Here is a 25,021-nt window from a genome sequence, read left to right on the forward strand (position 1 = left end):
AACAAGCTTCCTTACCTGCTGATAAAAAGCATCCCCATAGCATGATGCTGCCACCACCATGCTTCACCATGGAGTTATTTTTTTGCAAATTCCATGTGGGATTTTACAAGTGCTTTTTTCAGAAATGGCTTTCTTCTTGACACTCTTCCATACAGTCCAGATTTGTGGAGTATCTGAGCTATTGTTGACACATGGACAGTTTCTCCCATCTCAGCCATGGAACACTGTCTTTCAGAGTTGTCATTGGCCTCTTGTTGGCTTCTCTGACCAATGCCCTTCTTACCCGTCTGTTCAGTTTGAGAGGACAGCCTGCTGTAAGCAGATTCTGGGTTGTGCCGTATACCTTCCACTTCTTAATGATTGACTTGACTGTGCTCCAAGGGATATTCAATGCCTTTGAAATTATTTTATACCTCTCCCCTGATCTGTGCCTTTCCACAACTTTATCTCAGAGTTATTTTGAAAGCTCCTTGGTCTTCATGGTAGTATATTTGCTTTGAATGCACTATACAACTGTGGGACCTTACAGAGACAGGTGTATTTAATCTGAAATCATGTGAACCACTTTTATTGTACACAGATGGACTCCATTTAACTTATTGTGTGAATTCTGAAGGCAATTGGTTGCACCTAAGCTTATTTATGAGCGCCATAGCAAAGGGGGTGAATACTTATCTAAAAAAGACTTTTCAAGTTTTTATTTTTAATTGATTTGTCATCCCCCCCCCCCAGAAAAAAATGTATTCACACATTGAAAGTGTTGAGTAGGTTGTGAAAATCAAAGGGAAAAAAAATATCCCATTTAAATGCCTCAAAATTCAGGTTGTAACACAACAACTGTGAAAACGTCCAAGGGGGTGAATACTTCCTTTAGCCACTATATATATATATATATATATATATATATATATATATATATATATATATATATATATATATATATATATATATAATGCCTAGTATATAGTGTTCATTAGGAAGCTATCTAGCTGCTTGGAATTTGTTCTTTGGACCTTAACATTTAGAACATGCCTGGAGGGAAAAAAAAATAATATGTACTAATAATATGGGTTTATTACTTTAGTCAATGAGCAACCAAACTTCATGATGCACTGGTTGTCATCCAGCTATAAGATGCTTACATTTCTTTATTCTCCTAAGATATAATCATGCCATGTAACAATATCAGTTTGGAAAGCTGATCCTGGGGGGGGGGTTAAGCCTGGTTTAATAAATGCTTTCTTGTAGTTAGTCTGTTTTACTGTCTATTACAGGTATTCTATAGATCGGAATACTGACCTTGAGAGATTTTTTAACATTGATGCCACGACTGGTGTAATAAGCACTGCTAAGCAACTGGACAGAGAAATGAACGCAGTTCATAATATCACACTTCTGGCAATGGAAAGTCGTAAGTAAAGAAAAAAACAATATATCTGACTTTGCACTGTGGTAGATTTAAATGAGTCGTGGTCATTTGCATAAACACTGGAAACCAAAAGTAGAATTTATTTTAAAACTTGTTCTTGTTTTTTTTTTTTTCACTCAATAAAAACTATAAATAAGCAATGAATGGTTACTGGGTGAAGCAACATAGCACATGCACCAGTACCTGCATAATTAAATGAAGTGTGAGGAGAAAAAAAAAAACAACAACACAGCAGTAGTATCTATTACTTACTCCCATGGTAATATTAGAATGCTTTAAATTAAAATGTTTGTAATACATATTGAATTTAATTTGACTGCCTCCTGCCCACTAGGAAAGCATCAATAAATCAAATATGTTCATTACAATAGTGTGCACAGTATTTATATTACTGTACACAACATGAGCTCTGTATGTTGGCAGAATATTGGCAAAATGATTTGGCAGAGCTACACTATAACTTATATTACCACTGTTGTGAATGCTGTTGCTTTTACAGCTATTCATATAATTTCTAAAGGTTACATTTCATGTACCACCCTGTAAAAGAGATGTACAGCTCAAGTGTTCTTGTCCTTTGTAAATAATGATGGATATATTATTTAGTTGATTTAATTAGTTTGTATCAATGTTTTTTATTTTTTATTTTTTTATTTATTTTTTAATATCCATAGCTAGTAAACACTCAATAGACCTGAATTTAGAAATACTAAAAGAAACTTAAATTCAAATGACAAATGTTTTGACTTAAAGTCTTATTCAATGGCTTCAACTAAGTATATATTCTAAATATATATTTTAATAAAACTATATTGCAATAGTTATGTATTGTTTGTTCTCTGCAGTAAATGTTAAAAAAAGAAAATATCAAACATTTATAAACAGATCCAATTCATGGAGTTCACTAATTAGCCAAAGTGTGCTGGAAGGAAGTCCTATACGAATGTTTCAATGTACTTAAAATCGTGGCATAGCTTTGGGAAGAATCGAGAAAATGAAATGTTGATCTAGCTGTTGCTTGAGCTGCTGTTTTTGATGGCTTGCCGCAAATTAAGTAAATACATTCTTGTGTTCTCAAAGGTTGCTCTAATGCCACAGACAAAATAAGCAGGTTAATGAATGCAGTATCTACCCTACCCTCTGGAAAAAATACATTTCTAGTATCTATACATTTAATTGAACTATTATGGTTCTCTTGTTGATTGTATTGATTTATATGTATTTATGTATTTTACATACCGGTACTTATTTATTAGTTTTCTCTGCTATTCAGTCCCGTGGCATAAACTGTGTCACTGAGGATTGAAATGCGTACTCAAGCTTACAAAATGTATACATCATAGCATAAAGATAACCTAAAATATATATGTTTGTTTTGTTTTTGTTAATCTTATGCTTTTTTTTTTTTTTTTTTTTTTTTAACTTTCACAGAAGACCCAACGCTAGTTGGAAGAGGAATCGCTATTATTTCTGTTTCTGATATCAATGACAATGCACCAATGTTTGCAATAGAATATGAAACTTTTCTTTGTGAAAATGTTCAGCCTGGACAGGTATTCCATTTATTCCTTTTATAGAGATTAGATTAGAATTTAAAGTATATATTGTCTATTGTCCTCATTGCTCTGTACTGTTAATGTGTTTAGTAATGTTAATAAGTGGGTCAATAAACCAACCCTGGGGAAAACACCAGCAAGATTAATATAGTAAAGGGTGGCAGGACATAGATCCCCCATTGTTAAGATCATTAAAATAGACTCCTGCGTTTCGAACATAAATTTATGTTGACTGTACCTTACTGCGTATTCTGAAAAAAATATAATGAGAAACTATGTGTTCATATGTGTATAAATTGCTAAAAAAAAATTGCTTGATGAGAAGAAATATGAACCAGTTGTTCCTAGTGTTGCATGGAGAACAATTCGTAGTAGATTTTTTTTATTTTATTTATTTTTTTTATTACATTTTATTTGTATTACTGTAGGTGTGTATAGGTTAATGTAATTTTTAATTCAATACAACATGTATTACAAGTCCTGAAGTAGTCCATTGATGACAGTAATGATCTGTGTGCAGGCCCATTCTTAGAATGCTTTTGCCAACTTTCAGGGTTGGATGAAGCTCAAGTTCTTGACTGATCGGGGGGGAAAGGAAAGCGATTCAACAGAGATTAAGAGGGTGTTCAGGAATGATGCATGGCTGATAAATTCAAATTTGATGGCTCTGCAGGGATTATTGTGAGATTTTTTTAGAGGTTGATTTAACACAAATATCCCAAGGACAATCTGCTATAGTGCAACAGTGGAGTTTGTGTCTTTCTTATTCTGCCTATAGCCATTTAGGTAAGCAGTGGCTCAGTCCAGCTAATCTGAGGATTAAACTCTCCTAGTCATCAAGTTCTCTGTATGACACTGACAAACACATTTCCTGTTTTTCTCAGGTTATCCAGACAGTAAGTGCTGTTGATAAAGATGAACCGCTCAGTGGTCACAGATTTTACTTTGCCCTGACTCCTGAGGCAGCAAGCAATTTAAACTTTACCCTTCGAGACAACAAAGGTGGGACTTTAATATTCATTCCAATAAAATAACTCTGAGCTGAACTACCTTCCCTGACATGAAAAGCTTATTCAAAGACATTTACTGTTGATTCTAAACAGTTATGTTGCTAGTTAGACTTTAATTAAGGTGCAATCAGTGCCAAAGTCATTTTTATACTTGAATTAGCTGTCATGACTGCAGAACTGCTCTTTAAATCACTGGGACACCTAGAAGAAAAACAGAAGGGGCTTCAATCATTTTTAAGTACAGCTTTTCACATTCTGCATTTATGCCACTTTATCTGAATTAGGGTGAATGGCAGTGCACATGCTGACATTTTCCTATGCCTCACGTTGTGCAAACATAGGATTGAGCTTGTTGTTTTCATAAAGGTGACCGCAGTAACACTGAATACATTAATGTAATAAACAATAGCTGATGATTACAGAGATGGTGCACATTTTTTTATTGTACTGTATGCCTATGCTGTAAATCAACCTCTGTCAAGTGCAACAGTTATGTTACATTTTCAGCAGTGACTTGGATTTCATATAAAAAATGCATCAATAGGAATTATTCTAGTAATGCTATAGCATTAATAAGACTTACTTATAGTTCCCAGTTTTGCTATTGCATTTTAAATTAATTATTGTTTTAAATCATAAAATGTACAGTATGAGTCAGACACTCCAAATATCAGAGATGGCAGACAATTATCAGCATCAAGAAAAATCGTGTTTATTAGATCTGGTACTTAATAATAAGGTCTGACTGTACTTAATAACATTACCTTGCCTTAAGCCAGTAACACTAATGCATGCATCATTAGTCTTGAATTCTCCATAGAATGTTATTGTAAATACAATTTTTTACACACAACATATTAACATATTCATATTTAAATGCTTATTGTGTTTTTTGAATGTTTTTATGTTAATAATTGCTAAAACAGCTTTTCTTTGTTCAGATAATACAGCCTCAATCCTGACCAAAAGAAACGGCTTTCGAAGACAAGATCAGTCTATTTACAAGTTGCCAATTTTTATTATGGATAGTGGAAGTCCATCCCTTAGCAGCACTAATACTCTGACGATTAGAGTATGTGACTGTGATCCAGATGGTACAGCCCAGTCGTGCAATGCTGAAGCATACGTGCTACCAGCCGGACTCAGCACTGGTGCCCTTATAGCAATCCTGGCTTGTGTCCTAACATTGCTAGGTAGGTATCCTGTTCATACACTTTGAGCGTTTTACTTGTCCATTGATTTTTTGTATAACACTGACAGTCATGCATCACTGTAACTTGCAAGGTGGTGCACTCTATACAAGAGGTGAATGTTACACAAGGAATGTAACTCAAGGTAGCCCAGTGCTGCATGTTATATACACAGTGTGTATTATATTCTGAGAATTACAGTAGAATAGTGGGGGCTAAGCATGTCCTTCACCAAAATAGACATTGCTGTAGGGTTGTATAGGTAAAGCAACTGCGGATTATTGGATAATAATGTGACTTTAGGGAAGAAGGGGGAATTGAAAGCACCAAGAAATTGACCGAACATATTTTATAAAAGATGAACTGTCCTCTTAAAGAGTGGATGAAGATAGTGTTCCTAGATCCAAAATATGGAACAGGAAGAATAATTATATAAGAAAAGAAACATAAGAGCCTTGTAACTGCAGATATGCTACGTGCTATACGACAGCGTATGCATTAAACTATAAAGGAGATGTTAATTAACAATGCATAAAAAATATGATGAACACAGCATGCTTCAGGAAAATTGTATCAATTGCTTCAGAACCTTCCATGATAAAAGCATAGAGTTTTTGTTAAATATAAGAAGTGTACAAATTAAAAAGAGATACTGTATATTCCACGGGTTATATAAAAAAAAGATTTTCTCTGAAATAATAATAATAATAATAATAATAATAAATAATAATAATAATAATAATAATAATAATAATAATAATAATAATAATCAGCACTGCAAAAGGTATAGGAATAAGCTGTCAGAGGGGATAGGTGAGGCCTCACAAGAAACAGGCTGAGTTATCCCTTCCAGCTTGTTTGGGCTCCTTTGCATTGATTCAGATACCATTTACATGTTGGGATGATAAAGGTTCAAATGATTTCAAAGTCTGTCAAATAGCATTACTTTATTCTTGGCCAGTACATCCTGCCCTGGGGGTATGCCGGTGCTCTTTTATATCAGAGCATTGCACTGGAAAAAGAGATGTAGCGTGTTTATCTTTTTAATAAGCAGTTTGGATAACCTCACTTCCTATATTTCAGTTTTGACCCTTACTTTTTACATGAACAAACTTCAAATTAGGAGGGGTGCATTCATTATTTAAAGCCTTTGTATTTAATATGACAATATGTATTAACGTATATATAATATATATATATATATATATATATATAATATATATATAATATATCTTATATATATATACCATATATATATACACACACACACACACACACACACACACACACACACACACACACACACACACACACACTCCCAAATGAACAAAACCTGCATACGCTCAGGAGCAATCAAAGGAATTTAGGAAAACAAGTCTCAGATGATGTCAGTTATTATAAAGATTAGTGTCTATTTTACGGCTTATTATTATATAATTCATAACCCTCAGGGTATAGGTGGAGAATTTTAAGGTCAGGAAAAAGTGACAGAAGACGACAAGCTGATGTCACAGGCCCCCCCTCAATACTCTGATAAACTGCAGACTGCATTTGATCACATTTCCTTACCACTGCTAATTGGCTTTTTAAGGTAATCATGGAAAGAAAAAATACAATTGTAATAGATGCACTGTAATCTAATATTTCAGTTTACAACCAGGTTTAGCAGAGCAGGGTGAATATTACTGTACAGTACATTGGGAAGCTCAAGACCTATTAAAGGATTTGAGATCAGCAGGGTGTCTTACCTTCTGCAATAGCAATTTTGTAACTCCTAGTACCTGTATTTGTGCCATTTTATGGGAAGTTTAATACATGCACTCCATGCTTATTATAACAGCAAAAAAACAATTTTATGTTTTAAATAGGTAGGTTGGTAGACCAAATAATAGACCACCTCATAAGATGTACATTGCATGAAAACAACAGGGCAGTCTTATCTACATATTACAATAAGCTGAAAGTGGTATTTTATTAAGGTAAACAGAGGAGAGATTGGAGAAAGAACCTGCTGGAGCTGGAGAAAGAGAGAACAGCAGTAAAGTTGGATATTCCACAAAACAAATACAAAAAATATGGACAAATAGTTACAATTGTTAATGACCTGGGCACAGAAATGCACACAATAGATAAAGGTCAACCTAAATGTAATGATCTAAAATCCTGTAAAATGGTATTCTAGTTTGGTCAAAAGGCCACATGAGTGCAGTCAATTGCAGCAAGGGTTTTTCAGCAGCAAAGAATGTACCTGGATTTGTTGCTGCTTTTCGGTATAGTTTCAGTAATGTTGGTTATTATTAACTGGTGACTGTGATGAACCTTTTCAATCCCCTTTGACTCCCTGTGTCAAACCAGTAGCATAGACGTTTGAACAGAGAAGTGCAGAGACAGACTTGGAGAGAGCATCATGTCAGAGAAAGACACGGCAGCCTGAAGAATTTGCAGAGATGATGGGGGAAGAAATCAGTGATTGTGAAAGTAGTTTAGATGAAGATTTCGAAGAATCCAGTGAAGAAGAAATTCATTTTTCTTAAAGTGACGAGTCAGAGGAGGAAAATGAAGACAGTGATCACGGCGAGCCAGACGTGGAGGAGGGTGGAGACCTGTAAGCGCAGATAGTTTTGTGATAGATAGGTGTCTGCTTTGAAAATTCACATGAGCATACATTTACACAAGCCAATTACGTGTTAATAGTCTTTAACAAGTTTAACAAAAATAATTGTGTAGTTTCCTGAGAAACGTTCTTGAAAGCAACAATATTTTACATAACCAATTCAAATGTATGATACATTTACACAGAAAACCATCATGTAACCTTACAACTTACATGCTTTTGAAAATAGAAAAATTGTGTAAAAGTACTCAAAAACGCACTTACTCAATGGTAAGCACCACGAAGTTCCTTTGAAAATAGGGCCCTATGTCAGTCGACTCAAGTTAAAAACTGTTTCAAGCCTATCTTAGTCTTCACGCCCAGTACCGTGAAATTGTGACGTAGCACGCTCATATCACACACATTCCTCACACTATAGCAAGTGCGCGGCCAAAACACGATATGGCTAATAACGGTGGGTAAATTGCCTTTGCACGCTAAAAAGCAGAGGAAATTGACTAAAAACTAAGTTGTTATCATATAACAACCATATATAACTAAGTCATATCATATGTTCACAAAACTTCAGTACTAAATATCCCATCTGTGACATAACCTTGCATGAATTTTTACTATAACTAAAGGCTGTACCAAGCAATTATGTATTAACTGATATCTGCTGAAAGTAGTCCTGGCATGCTTCTTTGGCCAAATAGAAAAAAAAAAAGAATTATTATTTATTTTTAATTATGTAACACCATTTATTCAATTATTGCTGTTTGCAGTTGACTCCTAAAATGACAGTGCTTTATAATGTAGTTGTTTTATAAGCAAAATAATTTACACTTTAAGCTTCGACTTTTCAAGCCCTTAGCTGTAAGATAAAATATAATTCCTGTTGCTGGTCTTAAGTAGCATCTGTCATTAGTAGCAAGAAGAAAACAAGTCACGTTTGTACCCCAAAATGTATTATATTACCATAATTGGGAATTAGTGCCAGTGGTCTCATATGTTACTGCTTTGTGGTACCGACCTCAGCACCAGAATGGATGAGTACAAAAATCACATACTGCTGTGTTTTTGTAAAACTGCTTAAGGATTACAATGTGAAAAAGTGTTGAATTTAAATCAAGGGAAGTAATGTTAAAAATGTACAATGCATTAGTAAGACCTCATCTAGAATATTTTGTTCAATTCTGGTCACCTCGCTACAAAAACGATATTGCTGCTCTAGAAAGGGTGCGAAGAAGAGCGACCAGAATAATTCCAGGTTTAAAAGGCATGTCATGTGCAGACAAGCTAAAATAATTTAATTTATTCAGTCTTGAACAAAGAAGACTACGCGGCAACCTGATTTAAGCATTCAAAATTCTAAAAGGTATTGACAATGTCGACACAAGGACTTTTTTGACCTGAAAAATGAAACAAGAACCACTTTTTTACACAGAGAATTGTGAGGGCCTGGAACTAACTCCCTGGTAATGTTGTTGAAGCTGACATCCTGGGATCCTTCAAGAAGTTGCCTGATGAGATTCTGGGACCAATAAGCTACTAACAACCAAACGAGCAAGGTGGGCTGAATAGCCTCCTCTCGTTTGTAAACTTTCCTATGTTCTTATCTTTGCTAGTTCTCTAAACCAAGTATGAAGTAAGACCTCTTGTGAAATGTTGATTTTTTTTTTTTTTTTTTTTTTTTACAAAAGACAGATAGCTTCTGCAGTCATTAATTCTACTTTCAGAAGGACATTCAATAATTATATTTTTATCCTAGTTTTGAACAGGGAAAGGGAAAATGGAGATACATTTGAAATTGAGTGCTCCACAATGTAATGGGTCAGTCATTTAGAAAGTAATTTCATTTTTCTTTTTTTTAGTTCTGGTGCTGCTCATTGTCACAATGAGAAGGCGGAAGAAGGAACCACTGATATTTGATGAGGAGCGGGATATTCGAGAGAACATTGTCCGCTATGATGACGAAGGAGGAGGGGAAGAAGACACTGAGGCTTTCGATATGGCTGCTCTGAGGAACCTCAACGTCATACGAGATACCAAGACACGGAGAGACGTAACTCCAGAAATTCAGTTTTTCTCCAGACCTTCATATAAAAGCATTCCAGACAATGTTATTTTTAGAGAGTTTATATGGGATCGACTAAAGGAAGCTGACATCGATCCCAGTGCTCCTCCATATGACTCCCTGCAGACTTATGCTTTTGAAGGCAGCGGCTCTGTTGCAGAGTCACTCAGCTCCTTGGAGTCACTGAGCACAGACTCAGACCAGAATTATGATTACCTCAGTGACTGGGGACCTCGCTTCAAAAAGCTGGCAGACCTGTATGGAAACAGAGAGGACAATGTATTCTCTTAGCCTTGGAGCTAACTTTGAGAAGGCTTTAAAGACATTTAGTTTGATGGTGTAAAGATGTGAAGAAACAAAACAAACAATTCTAACCTTTAAGGTTTGTGCATTCATACCTTATTTGGAGTTGCCCAAGAGACTAAGTAAAATGAACAATTTACTATTTCAATAACATTAGAATCTCAGTAATCTCTGATTAGATAACTGTTTTAGGCTAACATGGGATAATGGCTCATGTGGTAAGAGGCAAGGCCCATGCTGCATCAAAATCACAAAATGGTGCTGAGATTCTCATTCCACTGCCAAGCTAAACCTGAAAACCTGTGTATTATTACAGCAATTTTTCCATATGTTTCTTGTTCTCCGCATGGCATCTAATGTTTTTTGGCTGTAGCAAATTAAAGTACAAGTTCAGTTATGGTACTGCTTGTATGCTTTTATGGTTATAGATGTAAATGGGTCCTTTAAAAAAGGAAAATGTAAAATGGATTTAACTGTCAAAAGAGTGGTTTCAGGTCACTGTTTCTTAATAGGATCTGTATAGTACAGGTCGAGTAAAGTATTTGCTCTATTACTATGTAAAAGACATTTTACAGTTGCAATTTTAAGTGTCAGATACAAACAGGTTCTAAACAGTGACAGCAGAATGTATGTATGCTTAGAAATGTATCTGCTGTCTGTTTAAGACTTCATTAATCTTCTGATTAGTACAGGAGAGTTGCTGTTGTTTTATTTTCGTATTTGATAAAAGGTGTTGAATTTATTTGTAGATGTTAGTCTCTGTTTAGCCATGTTTTTCCACCGCCTGTGTAATGTGTAAACATGTTGATATTGTCTACTTTTCTATAAGGTAAATGAAGCCTGGGAAGATGAAAGATGTATTGTGCAGAAAGACTGTATCGTGCATTGTTAGTTTATTTTCAAAGTTACAGTTAAAGTATCAGAATTATTTTGTGATGATAAATGCACTCTATTAATAAATTACAGCAACTTTTCATTTTTATTCTTAGCACCATATTTATCAAACATTATGTTTATAAATTATATTAGTGTTACTAAAAGTCATATTTAATGTTAGCATTAGGGAAGGACTATCCCCTGTATACTAAACAAATAACATTATAAACTTGGAAATATAATTTAGTAATTTCATTCAGCTGCATAGGATATGAAAAGTGGCGACCAAAAATAATTTTGCTGGAAAGAGTTTCGAGAGGAATCTGGGAAGGCTGATTAAATAATAGGTACACAAATTCTTATCCAGATTGATATCTTATCCAGATTCCAATATCTGGAATGATACTACCATCATACCATAGTGACCCTACCATCAGACTCCTGGAAAATTAATTTTCATTTGGAATTAAACTATTCAGGCTAACCATTGTAAAAATGTCACTTTAAAAAACAAACAAAAAATGTACTTGTAATTAACAGCGACCTGCCTGGGATTTGTATTGTATCAGCCCTATCACATTGTAGATCTCCATTATTCCAAGAGACCTTCAGTTCAAATTCATGAAATACCAACCAACAACTTTTTAATTCCATCTTCTTCCTAATGGTGTACCCCACTGCTTTTGCTTTCGTTTGTGCATTCTGAATTAAGAGTTTTGTAATAGAATTTTAAATATTGCTCAGGACATTAAGTCACATGTATAATTTTAAATTAAAAAAAAAGCAGAAAAAAACTATGTGGTTCTGTTTTAGTGCAAAGAGCATATTTTGATATACAGGATTGTGATTACTTTGTCAGCATTGTGTGATGCATGTACAATGACAGCAGAGACTGTTCCCACTGGGGAGAGCAAGTCAAAAACTTCCCCAGAGTGGATACATTTGAAGGATGTTGAGGAGCTGCAAGGAAGTTCAGGGCAAATCAGGGAATTACAAACTATGTGAATTGGGTGGAGTTTGGGAGTGGAGGATAACAGCCAATGGCTCAACCGCTTGCCCTGTCCACACTGAATAAGCTAACTATATAAACTAGTCAGCTATATAAACCAAACAAACCCACACCAAAGCAAAATACAGACAAAATTCCTCCAGAACATAATCTAGTGCCAGTAAGTATGTGTAAAGGTGCTCATATATACAATAATTCAATATTGTGTTTCCCAACCGATGTCAGTTGCCATGGGTAGATCATCTTGAGCATCTGAAATCTTGTTATAGACTCATTTTGCTCACAGACGTCTGTGTCTATGTTATGTATTTTACACAGCAGAAATCCCATGCAGTGGTGGATATCATGTATAAAAAATGCCACAAAGTTAACATTTTACATAAAAAATGCACACCTAAGATCTGGAGCTGCTTAAATGTATTTTCAGATTAATTTGATAAAATGTGTGTGTGTGTGTGTGTGTGTGTGTGTGTGTGTGTGTGTGTGTGTATATATATATATATATATATATATATATATATATATATATATACACACACACACACACACACACACACACACACACACACACACACACACACACACATATTTTACCAAATTAATATATTATAGCTCTGCATTAGTTTGTGTTACAGAATGCATTGATTCAAATGCATATCCTCTGATTCTGTGAGCTGCACAGTTACCTCTGCCGCACTATCTATCTATTTATAGATCTAGGGGTTGTCTTGCGAATGACCCCGTATGGCAAAGTGCCCTGCCCCTGTGTATATAAACAGGTCTGTAACACGAGTATTTAAAATATATATTTGTATTTAGGCACGAGGATTGCACAGCACTTCATGTGCAAGTAAAATGTAATAATATGTGAGCACGGGGAATTGCACTTTATTAATTCACGTGCAGTTGTACCGCAACTCCAATTGAATGACTGATTAGCAATCGAGTCTTGGTACAGCTGCATAAAAGCAGCATGTTTTCCCTCACTCTGGGTTGGGTGTTCAAGAGTCGAGAATAGGAGAGAGAGAGAGAGAGAGAGAGGAGGGGGGGGGGGGGGGGTATCTTTAAATATCAATTGCTATGAGTGCTGGAAGTACCAGTACTGTATTTGTTTTGTGTAGCATTCGTCCAACCTGTTCTGTTAGCATCTACTTGTTTTGTTTGTCTATTTATTTTGGCCTCACGTGACGTGTGCTGTTTTTGTTACAAACCTTTTATTTTCTGTCTGTTTAATTATTAATCTGACCATCAGTGCCTTCACCATTACAGTTCTGAGTCGGTTCCTGTTTCTGGTCTGACGTCACCCACTGCAGTCGTCTTTGTGACACCCTGTCATCATGATGCAGACAATTCACTTAACCTGAACCCAATCTAAAGAAGATCATCAGAAAACACAGCCTTACTCAAGCAATGATCAGCAATGTCACAGTGCTCATCTGTCTTCTTATTAAAACTACAGTACCACATTAGCTGGGCAGTACATAGAACAGCATAATAAAATAACATCAAACAGCAACCTATGTATTCTATGTTTGTTTAATTCTAACAAGTAATAACATTAATAAAATTATCTGAATAGTGCAACTGGTCCAGAATGCTGCTGCTACAAGAATACTGACCAGTACAAAACAAACTGAACACTTTACATTGTCTTGGAAAATTTACATTGGATACCTTGGAAATATCAGATATTTTTTAAGATTCTTCTGTTGACCTTCAAGGCTCTCTGGGGAACTGGCCTTAAATATTTGTCGGGCTTGCTGCATCCCTGCATGTCAGCTGCGCTCTTCAAGTTCAGGCTGCTGGCTGTTCCCTTGACCAGCTGGGAGGACAGAGTTTCTCCAGTGCTCCTAAACTTTGGAACTCATTGCTATTAGTTGTGAGAGGCTCTCATTCTCTTGAGAAATGTAAAGCACTGCTAAAAACACATTTGTTTTTCCTAGCTTTTGGTAATAGGGAGGTTTTTTTATGTAAATTGCTTTGCAGTGTTTGTAGGCATGATTTTTTTTTTTTAGTTATGACATTATACTTGTATTTGTGTGCATGAAAGGTGCTATATAAAAATATGTTAATTAACTGACTGATTTAAGTATTGCAATCTGGCCAAAACAATAGAACATGCATTCCAACAATGTAGAGTTGTTGTATTATTCAGATTATTTTATTAATATTGTTATTTGTTAGAATTAGACAAATCCAGAATATTTAGGTTGCTATTTCACGTGTTATTTTATTCTGAATACAGCAAAAATGACGGTACTCTGTTGTCTACTGCACAGTTAATGTGTATTGTGGCTTTAATTGGAAGAGCGAGTTTGAGTTAAGTGAATGTTCTGCATCACTATGACGGGGTCATTCTCAAGACAACCCCGCCCCAAACATGAAAAGATTTCGGGGTTCTAAACATTTTAATTAACCCCAACCTGATGGAGTCAACCCAACCTAGATGGGGCGTATTTTGATATTGGGGCCTAACATATAAATGCCTGTGTGTTTTAGGATATTGATTTTTTGTCTTGTCATTGTTATATTGTTTTAACAAGTTTTGTATGATTGTGATTTGGTTAAATCTTTGCAGTCTCACTTGTTTATTTTCCAGAATCACCTACTTTTATTCGTTCAGGAAAGTTACGGCAATTTGTTTAATCTACTACTGGGGACTAGGTGCCAATCCTAAAATATAACATGTCCCTGCTCTGAGAAGTTGCACAGTTGAGTTGATAAGCCTGAAGGGGAAGTGTGCAATCTATATGCCAGAGATTGCCAGTGCTATTGGTTTTCTAACAGAATTAAATATAGGATTTCATAAATTTAACAAAATAGCTTTAAGAAAAATCCAATTTTATTTCACTAGCTGCATTTACACCCATTATAATCAGGCAAATTAGTTCAGTCAGTCCTAGTATATAAGCAGAAACCCTCTGTGCAGTGTTAAACAGACTAATGCATGATCTGGCCCTTGTGATAAATATATATATACTTGTAAACCACTATGTTTTGAGGCTACAGTTGGAGCCTTTGAAAGACTGTTAGTCCAAGCAAATATTTTAGGTCCCACTAATTATCCATCAAAATAGAATGTGATAATTAGGTGAAGAAAAAAATTCTTAGGTTTGATTGAATTCTTCTGTCATCCTGTTCGCTCTCTCTCTCTCTCTCTCTCTCTCTCTCTCTCTCTCTCTCTCTCTCTCTCTCTCTCTCTCTCTCTCTCTCTCTCTCTCTCTCTCTCATTTCGTTATTGAGACCTAAGCATGTAAACATTTTTAATTAGCCATTACCTGACTCCAGACCAGCAGAATTTACATTTCTGTGTCTAATTGCTCATCTTCCCATTTAATTGGTTCCTGATCTCTCCCAAAGTCCAACATTTTGATTTGTTGATCTGTCCTACCTGCCAAGGTCCTATTGTGACTCTGCATCAGCCGTTGTTGATGCATAGTTCACCCCCTAGTCTCTATAAGTCGCTTTGGATAAAAGTGTCTGATAAATGATTAAATAATACTAATAAAATATTGTTTGATTGATTGATTGATTGATGCATATTTGTATGCTTGGAGGTGCATCCTTGTACATCTTGCATCTTTGCTCCAACTGGACAGAGTCTGTAAATCAGATCCTGTGATTACACAGGGCTTATCATGCATGTTCATAAACCTGTTCCTACGCAGGTAGCAGATAGGGCTGATGAACCAATCAAAATGCTGAACTTTGTAAGAGGAGTCGGTAACCAATGAAATGTTTCTGATTGAACAAGTTGGATTTTAGCGGCCAATGTTATGAATTCAGAAGACATTTTGACAATCACAATTATGTTGAAAATTACACTGAATACATACAACAAAGCAGAGGGCTAGGGAAAGTAATGTGTTGTGATGCAAATGCATGACTGTTCTTTTCTTAATTGGGATGGACATTTTAAGAAAAGTCTGTTTACTGAGTCATTGTGAAATTTGGAATGCTGTCTATGATCAGCTTTTCAGGTCTGTGAGAGCCATCTTAAAATATATTTTGTTAAGTTGTCTAAAGATTACACATTGTCTGAAGCTGAATCTATATTATCGATGTAGGATCAACACAGAATATAATTTATAAATCACATTTGCAATGAAAAGTGTACTTCCACAATATTCAATATTTATATGGAACAAAAATGTAAAAGCATATATTTGTAAAATCATTTACTAGCTATCTGGGCTATTCCCGGTAAACTGTGAGGCAAAAGATCCATGTTATGCTTAGTTAAACAGATGTGTCTAATTAAAATCACATTAAAAGCTGGAAAAAACTCATGCAGCTATGATCTTAAATTATACCCAAAATACAAATAGTGTAATTTGTATCAACTTTCTGTTATCAGAAAACACATTTCACAAAATTATTGTTAATACTTCATTAAGAACCAACCCCAACTGGTAAAAAAAAGTATCTCTAGATCATTTTTTAACAATAATCCACATTTATCATTTTTTGCCATGTACGTTCTAGGGACAGCATTTGCCCTGGCTGATGAGACTGTCTAAATCCTCAAACAGCAGGTACAATAATGTGCCAAACTCTACACCTTCATTCATCAGAATTTGAAAGTGTATGCATTTGGCATTGTACTACACAATGCCCCTTGTGCATTTACTCAACATTAGCATATTTATGGTGTTCTTTTGTACAGCTGTGTTTGTCTTGGTACATTTTTAAGTAGATTTATGAACAATTACTTGCATGTTTTTTAAGTTGTGTTTAAAAGGTCATTAAATACATTTGGTATTAGTAAGTTAGATGTTGGATAAAATGTTTTTATTACAATGTGAGAAAGCTTTCAAACAACAATAAAATAGTTTAGACCAGTAGCTGCATTGACCAACATGTTGGTGTTCCTGGTAGAATAGCAGTATGTCTAAAAATCCACCATTGGAAAACACAACTCCGGTTGCAAGCAGGTTTTTGTCTTTTTTTTTTTTTTTTTAATAAATTTAGTAGTCGCCATGTATTTTTACTGTTTTCTCCCCAATTTAGTAATGTCCAATTATTTTTAGGCTCAGCCCCCCTGCTACCACCCCTTCACTGAATCGGGAGTGGTGAAGACGAACACACGCTGTCCTCTGAAGCATGTGCTGTCAACAGCCGCGCTCTTCTTTACACACTGCAGACTCACCATGCAACCACCCGGAGCTACAGCGTCGGAGGACAACGCAGCCCTGGGCAGCTTACAGGCAAGCCCGCAGGTGCCCGGCCAGACCACAGGGGTCGCTAGTGTGCACTGAGCCGAGGACACTCTGGCCAACCTAGTCCTCCCTCCACCTGGGCAGCACTCGACCAATTGAGCACCAATTCCTGGGAGCTCCCGTCCTCGGCCGGCAAAGGAATAGCCTGGACTCGAACTGGCGACGTCCAAACTATAAAGCGCATCCTACACTCCATGCAGAGTGCTTTACTGGATGCATCATTTGGGAGCCCGAGCAAGCAGGTTTTGACAAATCAAGCCTGCAGACGTGCAAGGTGAGAAGACACACATATTAACATATGCCAGGAGCATTGCATTGTGGGCTATTAACCCTTTGCGGTCCATTTTTTCAGTGCTTGTCAGGCGCGTCAGGTTCAATTTATTTTCACACGCTCTGTTTATTTTACACATGCTGTTTAAAAATAATTTTATTCACAGTAAAACAGGTTTAAATGCAATGCATATCAACAGGACACTCAATAGTGCATCTCCAGCCCTGCCCACTCCTTGTTCACTGTATTTAACACATATTTCTTCATAGCAGTGCATACTGATAAATCATCTCCTGATCACTTGTTTTATCACCAAACTACTCAATAATGCTATCCAAGTCATTATTTTATTACTATAACATCTCAAAAAGCTTGGCAAATGTCTGTGATATTCTTTGAGTGCTGGATGCGGAAGCAGTTATCTTGTTTGGTTATGTCCGTGTTGTGTCTGTGGTGAAGGGACTATGCGTATTGCTCAGATCCGCCTCCTTTTTTCCGGCTTCTATCGGCCTCACTCAGCCATTGAAAGCTTTTCTTGGCTTCTTCCGGAGAAAAAAATGCCTAGGGACCTGTGCTTGATGTCTTTTTGATGATGTCGGACAGAGTGCGACATCGGACCGGAAAGGAAAAATTGTAATGTCAGACCTGGTCCAACATTTTAATAATAATAATAATAATAATAATAATAATAATAATAATAATAATAATTAGCATGGTTATACGATGAACTTTAGTTAACACCACGAAGTTCATGGAATCCTGTTGATATTACGCCAGTACATAGAATGAAGAATTTCCTGTTTTTTGTTTCTATTTTTGTCCTTTATCCATCTCAGCATTTATGAACCATTGTTACATTGATTCTGAATGACCTTTAAAGAGGTGCCTCTCTCTGCATTTACAGCAGTTAACCTTCTTCTGTCATCAGACGTGACATTTCCAGGGGAAACAAAAAAACATTAGTTCTGTTGTACATTCAAACTTTACATTAGGAATGCAGGTGGGATAAGTTGTGTTTGTGTTTTTAATGAATCACACAGTTTAGGGCCATGCTTTGATCTACTCTCACTGTTCTACCCTTTTTTTTCTGTAGAAGCCCCTATCAACTCTATTTATGATATCTCATCCTTTACAACAATACATTTTCATTCAAGGATATCATCCAAGGTATGCTCTGCATGACCTAATAAATCCAACAAGTAATTCTCCAAAGGAAGCGTGTATTATGCTGCCCATGATAGTCTTTTGATCAGTTCACCCTACAACTAAGATTGTTTTAAAATGTAAGTTAATTTTAACTTACATAACTTCAACCTCTGTCAATCTCTATGCTGATAATCACAAACTGATGCTATTCTTATTTTACTCATAGATATGTATGAAGCAATGAAGCTGGGTTGTGTTAGCAAAAGGTTATGCTGTGTTTGTAGGCTGTAGCCACTGCATGTGGTTCGAATTCTGTCTCAGAGAAAAACTGAAACTGAACGGGTTTAAAGAGCAGCTATTTTAACACTGTACGCTGCCTGTTGTCTTTTAAGTCCTACCTATTACAAACGCTGTCATACAGGTCTGCTTTAGAGGAAGATTGCAGTTGAAATATCATCACTAATCTATGTGGAATTTTCTGAAATACATTGCAGATTGTGGTGTAGTGTCCCAGGAAAAGCTAGTCTATGCCCTTTGAAATATTAGACCAAGACACAGGAACTGCAGTTTAGTGCTATCTGCACACTTTCATTATATCAAAAACAAATAAACAAAACACAGGTACAATTAAACATTTTGAAAAAAAACACTACAAACACTAGAAAACAAAACTCAAAATAAACAAACCTTTTTTTCACTCTATTCTCTCTCCTACACACTCAAACAAACACTCTTTTGTTCTCATTTTATACCATGTGGCCAGGTGTTGATTGACAAATAATCATTCAATCACCCCTGGCCACATTCCACACTTTTCCACACAAGCAAATAATCATTCAATCAATCAATCAACAACCACGTGGCTGTGCAAACGGTGACCGTCTTGGTTACAGAGTGTTCCTTCACCAAGATGGCCGCTATCCATCACACAAACATGTGCACCCCCATGTGCAGACCCTTTGCTCTGTCTCACAGTTATACAGTGGTCAATGGTAGGTTGATTGATGCTTGTGTGTGAGTGAACGGGTTACACGAAACAAAGCAAAAATATATATCTGGCAACACCATACTGGTATATTTTTTTATGCATTCAAATTAAATGGTAATATCAGTTTTATCAAGCGTACATAGCGTGTTCTTTTTCAAGACCCCTCCCCTCCCACCACCACCAAAAAAAAAAAAAAAAACAGTACATAAAAATACTGCCATCAGAAGCTTTCAGAATGGAATTACTCACCAGTCAAATAGACACGTTTGACTGGTTTACTTTCCCATGCGCTGGAAAGGAAACGTGTGCTAACATTAGATTATCCTTTTTCACAATCAAAAGTAAAATATCAAGAACTGTGACAAAAATGACATTTCTGGCAATTACAGTTGTTTTTTCAGAAGGCATGGGAATATTTCAAAATGTCAGCTTAGTGTTTATGTAAGCCTGTTCCTTGAAATGCCAGGAACGTTAACTTTATTAAAACTGCAAGTATTTTTAATAATTCAATCACCCTTTCAAGCACCACAAAAATGAAAAATGTTTGCCTGCACCTTTAAGACAAGTCATTTGTGTGTGTGCGTGTGTGTTTTTGTAGTTATATGAAGAATTATTCTAGTTGCCCCTACCATACAGACAGTGGCGAATTAATACAAGTGTAGAGTTATACTAAAATGTTTTTATTCAATATGTTATTTCAGTTCCCTTAAACTGAGGTTCTCTGAAGGTTTAATTTTTTTTTCTTTTTTCTTTTGATTTCATTAAGTTGAAAAACATGCATCTGATCCCTAAACTCTAGAAATGCATTGAATCATCTGATTGTGCCTTTGTAGTTGTGTTAATAATTTAAGAACAAACCTTCCTCTATTTCAAATACTGCTTGTCAGCACTTCTGTTAGCATCATGCTAATAACCTTTATAGCCCCAGAATCTTAAACTGGTTTCTGAAAGTCACTAAGAATAAAATTAACATAAAATGAAGCAAAATACAAGTCTCTGCTTTATTGTTTATTTTATGTATCTATGAAACAAAAATAAATTATTGTTTTTAAACAATATAGTTAAGAGATAATGGGGTCTATTTAATTGACGTAAACAGTGACAGATCTAAACAACGCCATCGGCGCCTAATTCATAGGGCAGAAAGATCTATTCCACAGACCAATGACAGGTAAGTTGCAGCACACTCCAGTATCACGCACCACGCCTATCGCAGTAATAGAGATGTTTTCCATGGAACCCTTTTTATTCACCCAGACCAAACCAAGCACATGTATAGCAGATATTTCCCCATTGCCATACAAGCTCTAGAAACCATCAAAACTATTTAATTGCTGAGTACAAATTGGTTGAGATGGGCAAATCCATTAATCTTTTGTATGCTACTCTTCTTCCCAAAGGTTTTCTTTTTTTTTTCAGCTGAAGGGAACTCTTCAGCTACTATCATATTATGTTAAGTTGGTTTTAAGTTTATATTAATTAACAGTTATGCAGATTAGTTTAAGCCCACTCGAGGCTGCTTTATTTTCTGTGAAACTGTGAAATTCCAAAATATGCCACATTGGCTATAAACAACATAAACATAGTTAATCTGATGGATAGCATGACCACTCCAATTAGAAGATTATTCCAACACATGTACCCTTCTAAAATAATTTTGCAGTTTGAGGTTGAATTTGTGTTTCATTTTATGCATAAGTGCTTTTTTTTTTCCTTCTAAACCACTGTTGGTTGAATGAGATCCCTTTGGACCCAATATATTAACTTAAAGTGGTTGAAGCTAACACAATATTTACATATGTTATGCATTAATTATCTGCTATGCACTTTCAAACCTAGCATATTTTATATGCTACTGAAAGTGTCCAGGATAAGACTGTGCCGAGCAAAGAGTACAAACGGATATCTTAACGAGTATGGCAATTTTCTGTATTAAAAAATGCATTGAATCAGCTCCTAGTTCCAGTAGGGCAATATCAACACTGTACAGCCAATCCACGTGGGAAGCAATACATCAGACTTGGAAGTAAGAAAAGCATCATATAATCCATCATAATCTCAGTGGAGGACAGTGAAAGCAAAGCTGTGGTCATCACATTTTTATATACTTCTCACCATGAAAAATTATTTCCCAAGGATATACAGTACTTTCTAAAAACATGCTTTTTTGCATACATCCATACAAATATTTGCATTTGATTTTGTCAAAGAAAAAAATGACTTGTGTAAATGACTACTGTTTTTAATTATACATTTTGTTGAAAAGCAAAAAAAAAGTATATTGTCCTGTAAGAGAACTGTGTACATCAGTGGTGGTTTTTAATAAGAGTCTAGAGGTTAAGCCTACGTGAAATGTTGTAAAAGTAAAAAAAAAAACATTCCCTTATGTCATGCTTTCCAAGGTCTACTGTATTGTTATTAGCTAATGTTACCTCCAAATGGGTGGGATGCTGTGTGCATTTCACCTGCAATCAATTTCTATCTGTCAAGTTTTACTGTATTTGTTTTGGCTACACGATGCAAGCTTGCAGATAGACTCTGACACTCATAATTAGACTTTTGACGTGTCTGTTGACAGGCAGGTTTTGGGTCATGTGTGACTACTCCCTTAAAGGGTATCTGCCGTAGTAGTGAATGTAGAATAGTTTCAATAGAAAACACGTGACTGAAAACTGTTAACATAATTTAAAGCCCCTGCTTCCCCAATTTATGATATAAAAGCATTAAAACAAAGCTAAGCTTCTATGCATTGGGTTTCTCATATGTGCACAGGACATGATGTTGGGTTGTTGACTTCCCTATTTCCGAACACAGCTAACAAAATTATTTGTGACAGCATTTATCTTATTATTGTGGATGAAAAAAAGTAAAATAGAAGGATACTTATATGAACCGTTGAGGTCTGACTGCCCCAGTTTAACTTTGTCAGGCAGTATTCAAATGAGGATAAGAGGACTAGTCTGCAACCAGCCTAATCCAAGAAAACTGAACCAAGGTGGTTCCAAATTGATACTTCGTGCACTTGTAGTAATTGTGTTTTATGGAAACAATGCTGCATTAACTTGTGTCTGTGTGTCAATTATTTTAATACAAAACCTCCATATCATATCACTCTAGATTTGTACTTTAAGGTACTTAGTCTACACATAACAAATCACTTTGTATTGTAACTGGACAAGACATTATTATTATTATTATTATTATTATTATTATTATTATTATTATTATTATTATTATTATTATTATTATTATAATAATCAGTAGTAGCTGTTTATAGCCCTATACATTCTTTTAGAACTCCTGGGGTTTACAGCCTTATATAGGCTACTTAGTAAGAAGGTTTATTAACCTGAAACTAAGACCCCATTCACATTTACTGTGCCGGCCTTGGGCCATCTCTGGGCCACCTCAAATCTCCATTCACAGTTGCGGTTTTAGGGGGCCTGAATGCTTTCACATATGTGGCTGAGAAGGAAGCCTAAATTGCATCCAAGTATTTGTCGAGAATGCAAACAGTGAAGTAAACATCAAATTCTCAGAAGTCAACATAAGAGATTGTGCTGGGAAATTTGCAAACATAAATATGGCCATCTTATATCTAGCAACACTGTTGGTACTGTACTTATTGCATAAAATACAATAAAGGCATGTGTTGACAGTGCAGTCGGTTACTGTGGAAAGAAGCGATCGTGTTGGATCATATGTAAATGCAGCAAACAAAGACGTGTACATTACAATAATCACAATTACAGATTATTATATTAATTGTGACTGAATATGCAACGTCGTATGCATTATTTATTAATATTGATAATATTGTGAGAGAGTTGCAGGATCTATCACATATATTGTGATATATCCTGCAACTCTCAAGGTTCGTTGCCCCTTTAAAAACGTAGACCCAGACACGGAAACAGAATTTTGCAGAGCTTCCGCTAACTTTTTAATAGACACATAACAAAAAACACAAATAAACAAACAAAGCACACTTTTTGCCTCCTTCTACTCAGCAGCCCCGAGTATACTGGCTGCTGACTATTTAAACCCTGCACCTGGTCCTAATTTCTAATGATCCCCAGGTGCGGGTGATAATTAAACAATAAAAACAAACAAATGTGCATTGTTTCAAATGTGCAAAAGGTCGTATCTGATAGCCCCTTGCACCAAAGAGATAACACAGACATAAAGGAGATAGCTGCTTCTGCATCCAGCACTCAAAGATGAGATGTTATAGAATAAAATAATAACTTGGATTGCCTTATTGAAGAGTTTACATCTATAAAGAGGTATGTAAAAAATACAGCGAACAAGGGGTGGGGCTTGACTGGAGACACAGTACTGAGTGTACTTTTGTGATTCAGTTACTTTTAAACCTGTTTTACTCTGAAAAAAATAATGAAAACAGCGCGTGTAAAATTAACAGTGCGTGTGAAAATAAATTGGACCTGACACATTGACAACTGCTGAATAAATGGATCTCTAAGGGTTAATTTCTGCATCGTCACAGTTGCTACCTCTTAAAACCGACATTGTTTGATCTACCACGCTTGACCTAGTAGGGGAGTGGCTTGAGCTACTTCACCGCATGGACGCAATAAGACCAGCCCAGGGCCTGAGCTGGGTTCACACATACAGATAGGCCAGCCCTGAGGTCTCACTGCCTACTTTAGGCCGCATCAAAAAGCTGGTCTAAATTTTACCCGGCCCAGGGCCGCTTTTTCATTTTCCGAACGTTCACACGTGAGATAAGGCTACCCTGGGCTGGCCTAAACTGCAAGTGTGAACGGGGTCTAAAAGAAAGGGAGAAGTACTGGCCTGAAAGAGAAAGGAGGAAACACACAAGCAAGCAGCTTCAACCTAAAAATACAGTCATTGTAATTGGTACAAAATTACAAAAACCACTTATTTCAGTACAACAGATAACAATGAGCAATAATATCACTCCAGTCAGAGTAAAATTGCAACAGAGAGAAAATGATAATCTCTAGAGTGAGAACAGGGAAAACAGCAGGCGAGCCTACGCACATTCGCAAAAACAGTGACAAACTGAAGTGTAACAATTTCCAAACTGGAAGATGATAACAAAGAGAAAGCAGAATGCTCTTTCTATAATTCATACAAATGTTCTTTTTCAAGCTTTTGTAAACAACTACAGCTGATACAATATAAAGAACATCAAAGTGTGCAATAAAAAGCCTGTAATACTACTATTTAGGGCTTCTTGTGACATTGACCTTTGGTCTAGTCATTTATCTTGCCCACTTTGATGCAGTTTATTTCTTATTTTTAATAAATTCTACTGAGTTATATACAATGACCTACCTTTTGATAATTTCATTGTGCTAAACCAGGGG

General features: G+C 35.8%; 1 protein-coding gene across 1 annotated transcript in view; it reads left to right on the forward strand.

Annotated features, from left to right (window-relative positions):
- The window catches only part of LOC121314180 (cadherin-7-like), a 46,256-nt gene extending 34,483 nt beyond the window's left edge, over window positions 1-11,773 (forward strand). The window contains exons 8-12 of the mRNA XM_041247188.1: window positions 1,275-1,411; window positions 2,861-2,982; window positions 3,870-3,987; window positions 4,937-5,188; window positions 9,653-11,773. Coding sequence (XP_041103122.1) covers window positions 1,275-1,411; window positions 2,861-2,982; window positions 3,870-3,987; window positions 4,937-5,188; window positions 9,653-10,146 — 1,123 coding nt within the window. The 3' untranslated portion in view covers window positions 10,147-11,773. The remainder of the gene's footprint in view (window positions 1-1,274; window positions 1,412-2,860; window positions 2,983-3,869; window positions 3,988-4,936; window positions 5,189-9,652) is intronic.
- Window positions 11,774-25,021: the final 13,248 nt, after the last annotated feature.

The sequence above is a fragment of the Polyodon spathula genome, chromosome 4, assembly GCF_017654505.1.
Source record: "Polyodon spathula isolate WHYD16114869_AA chromosome 4, ASM1765450v1, whole genome shotgun sequence".
Classification (NCBI taxonomy): Eukaryota; Metazoa; Chordata; class Actinopteri; order Acipenseriformes; family Polyodontidae; genus Polyodon; species Polyodon spathula.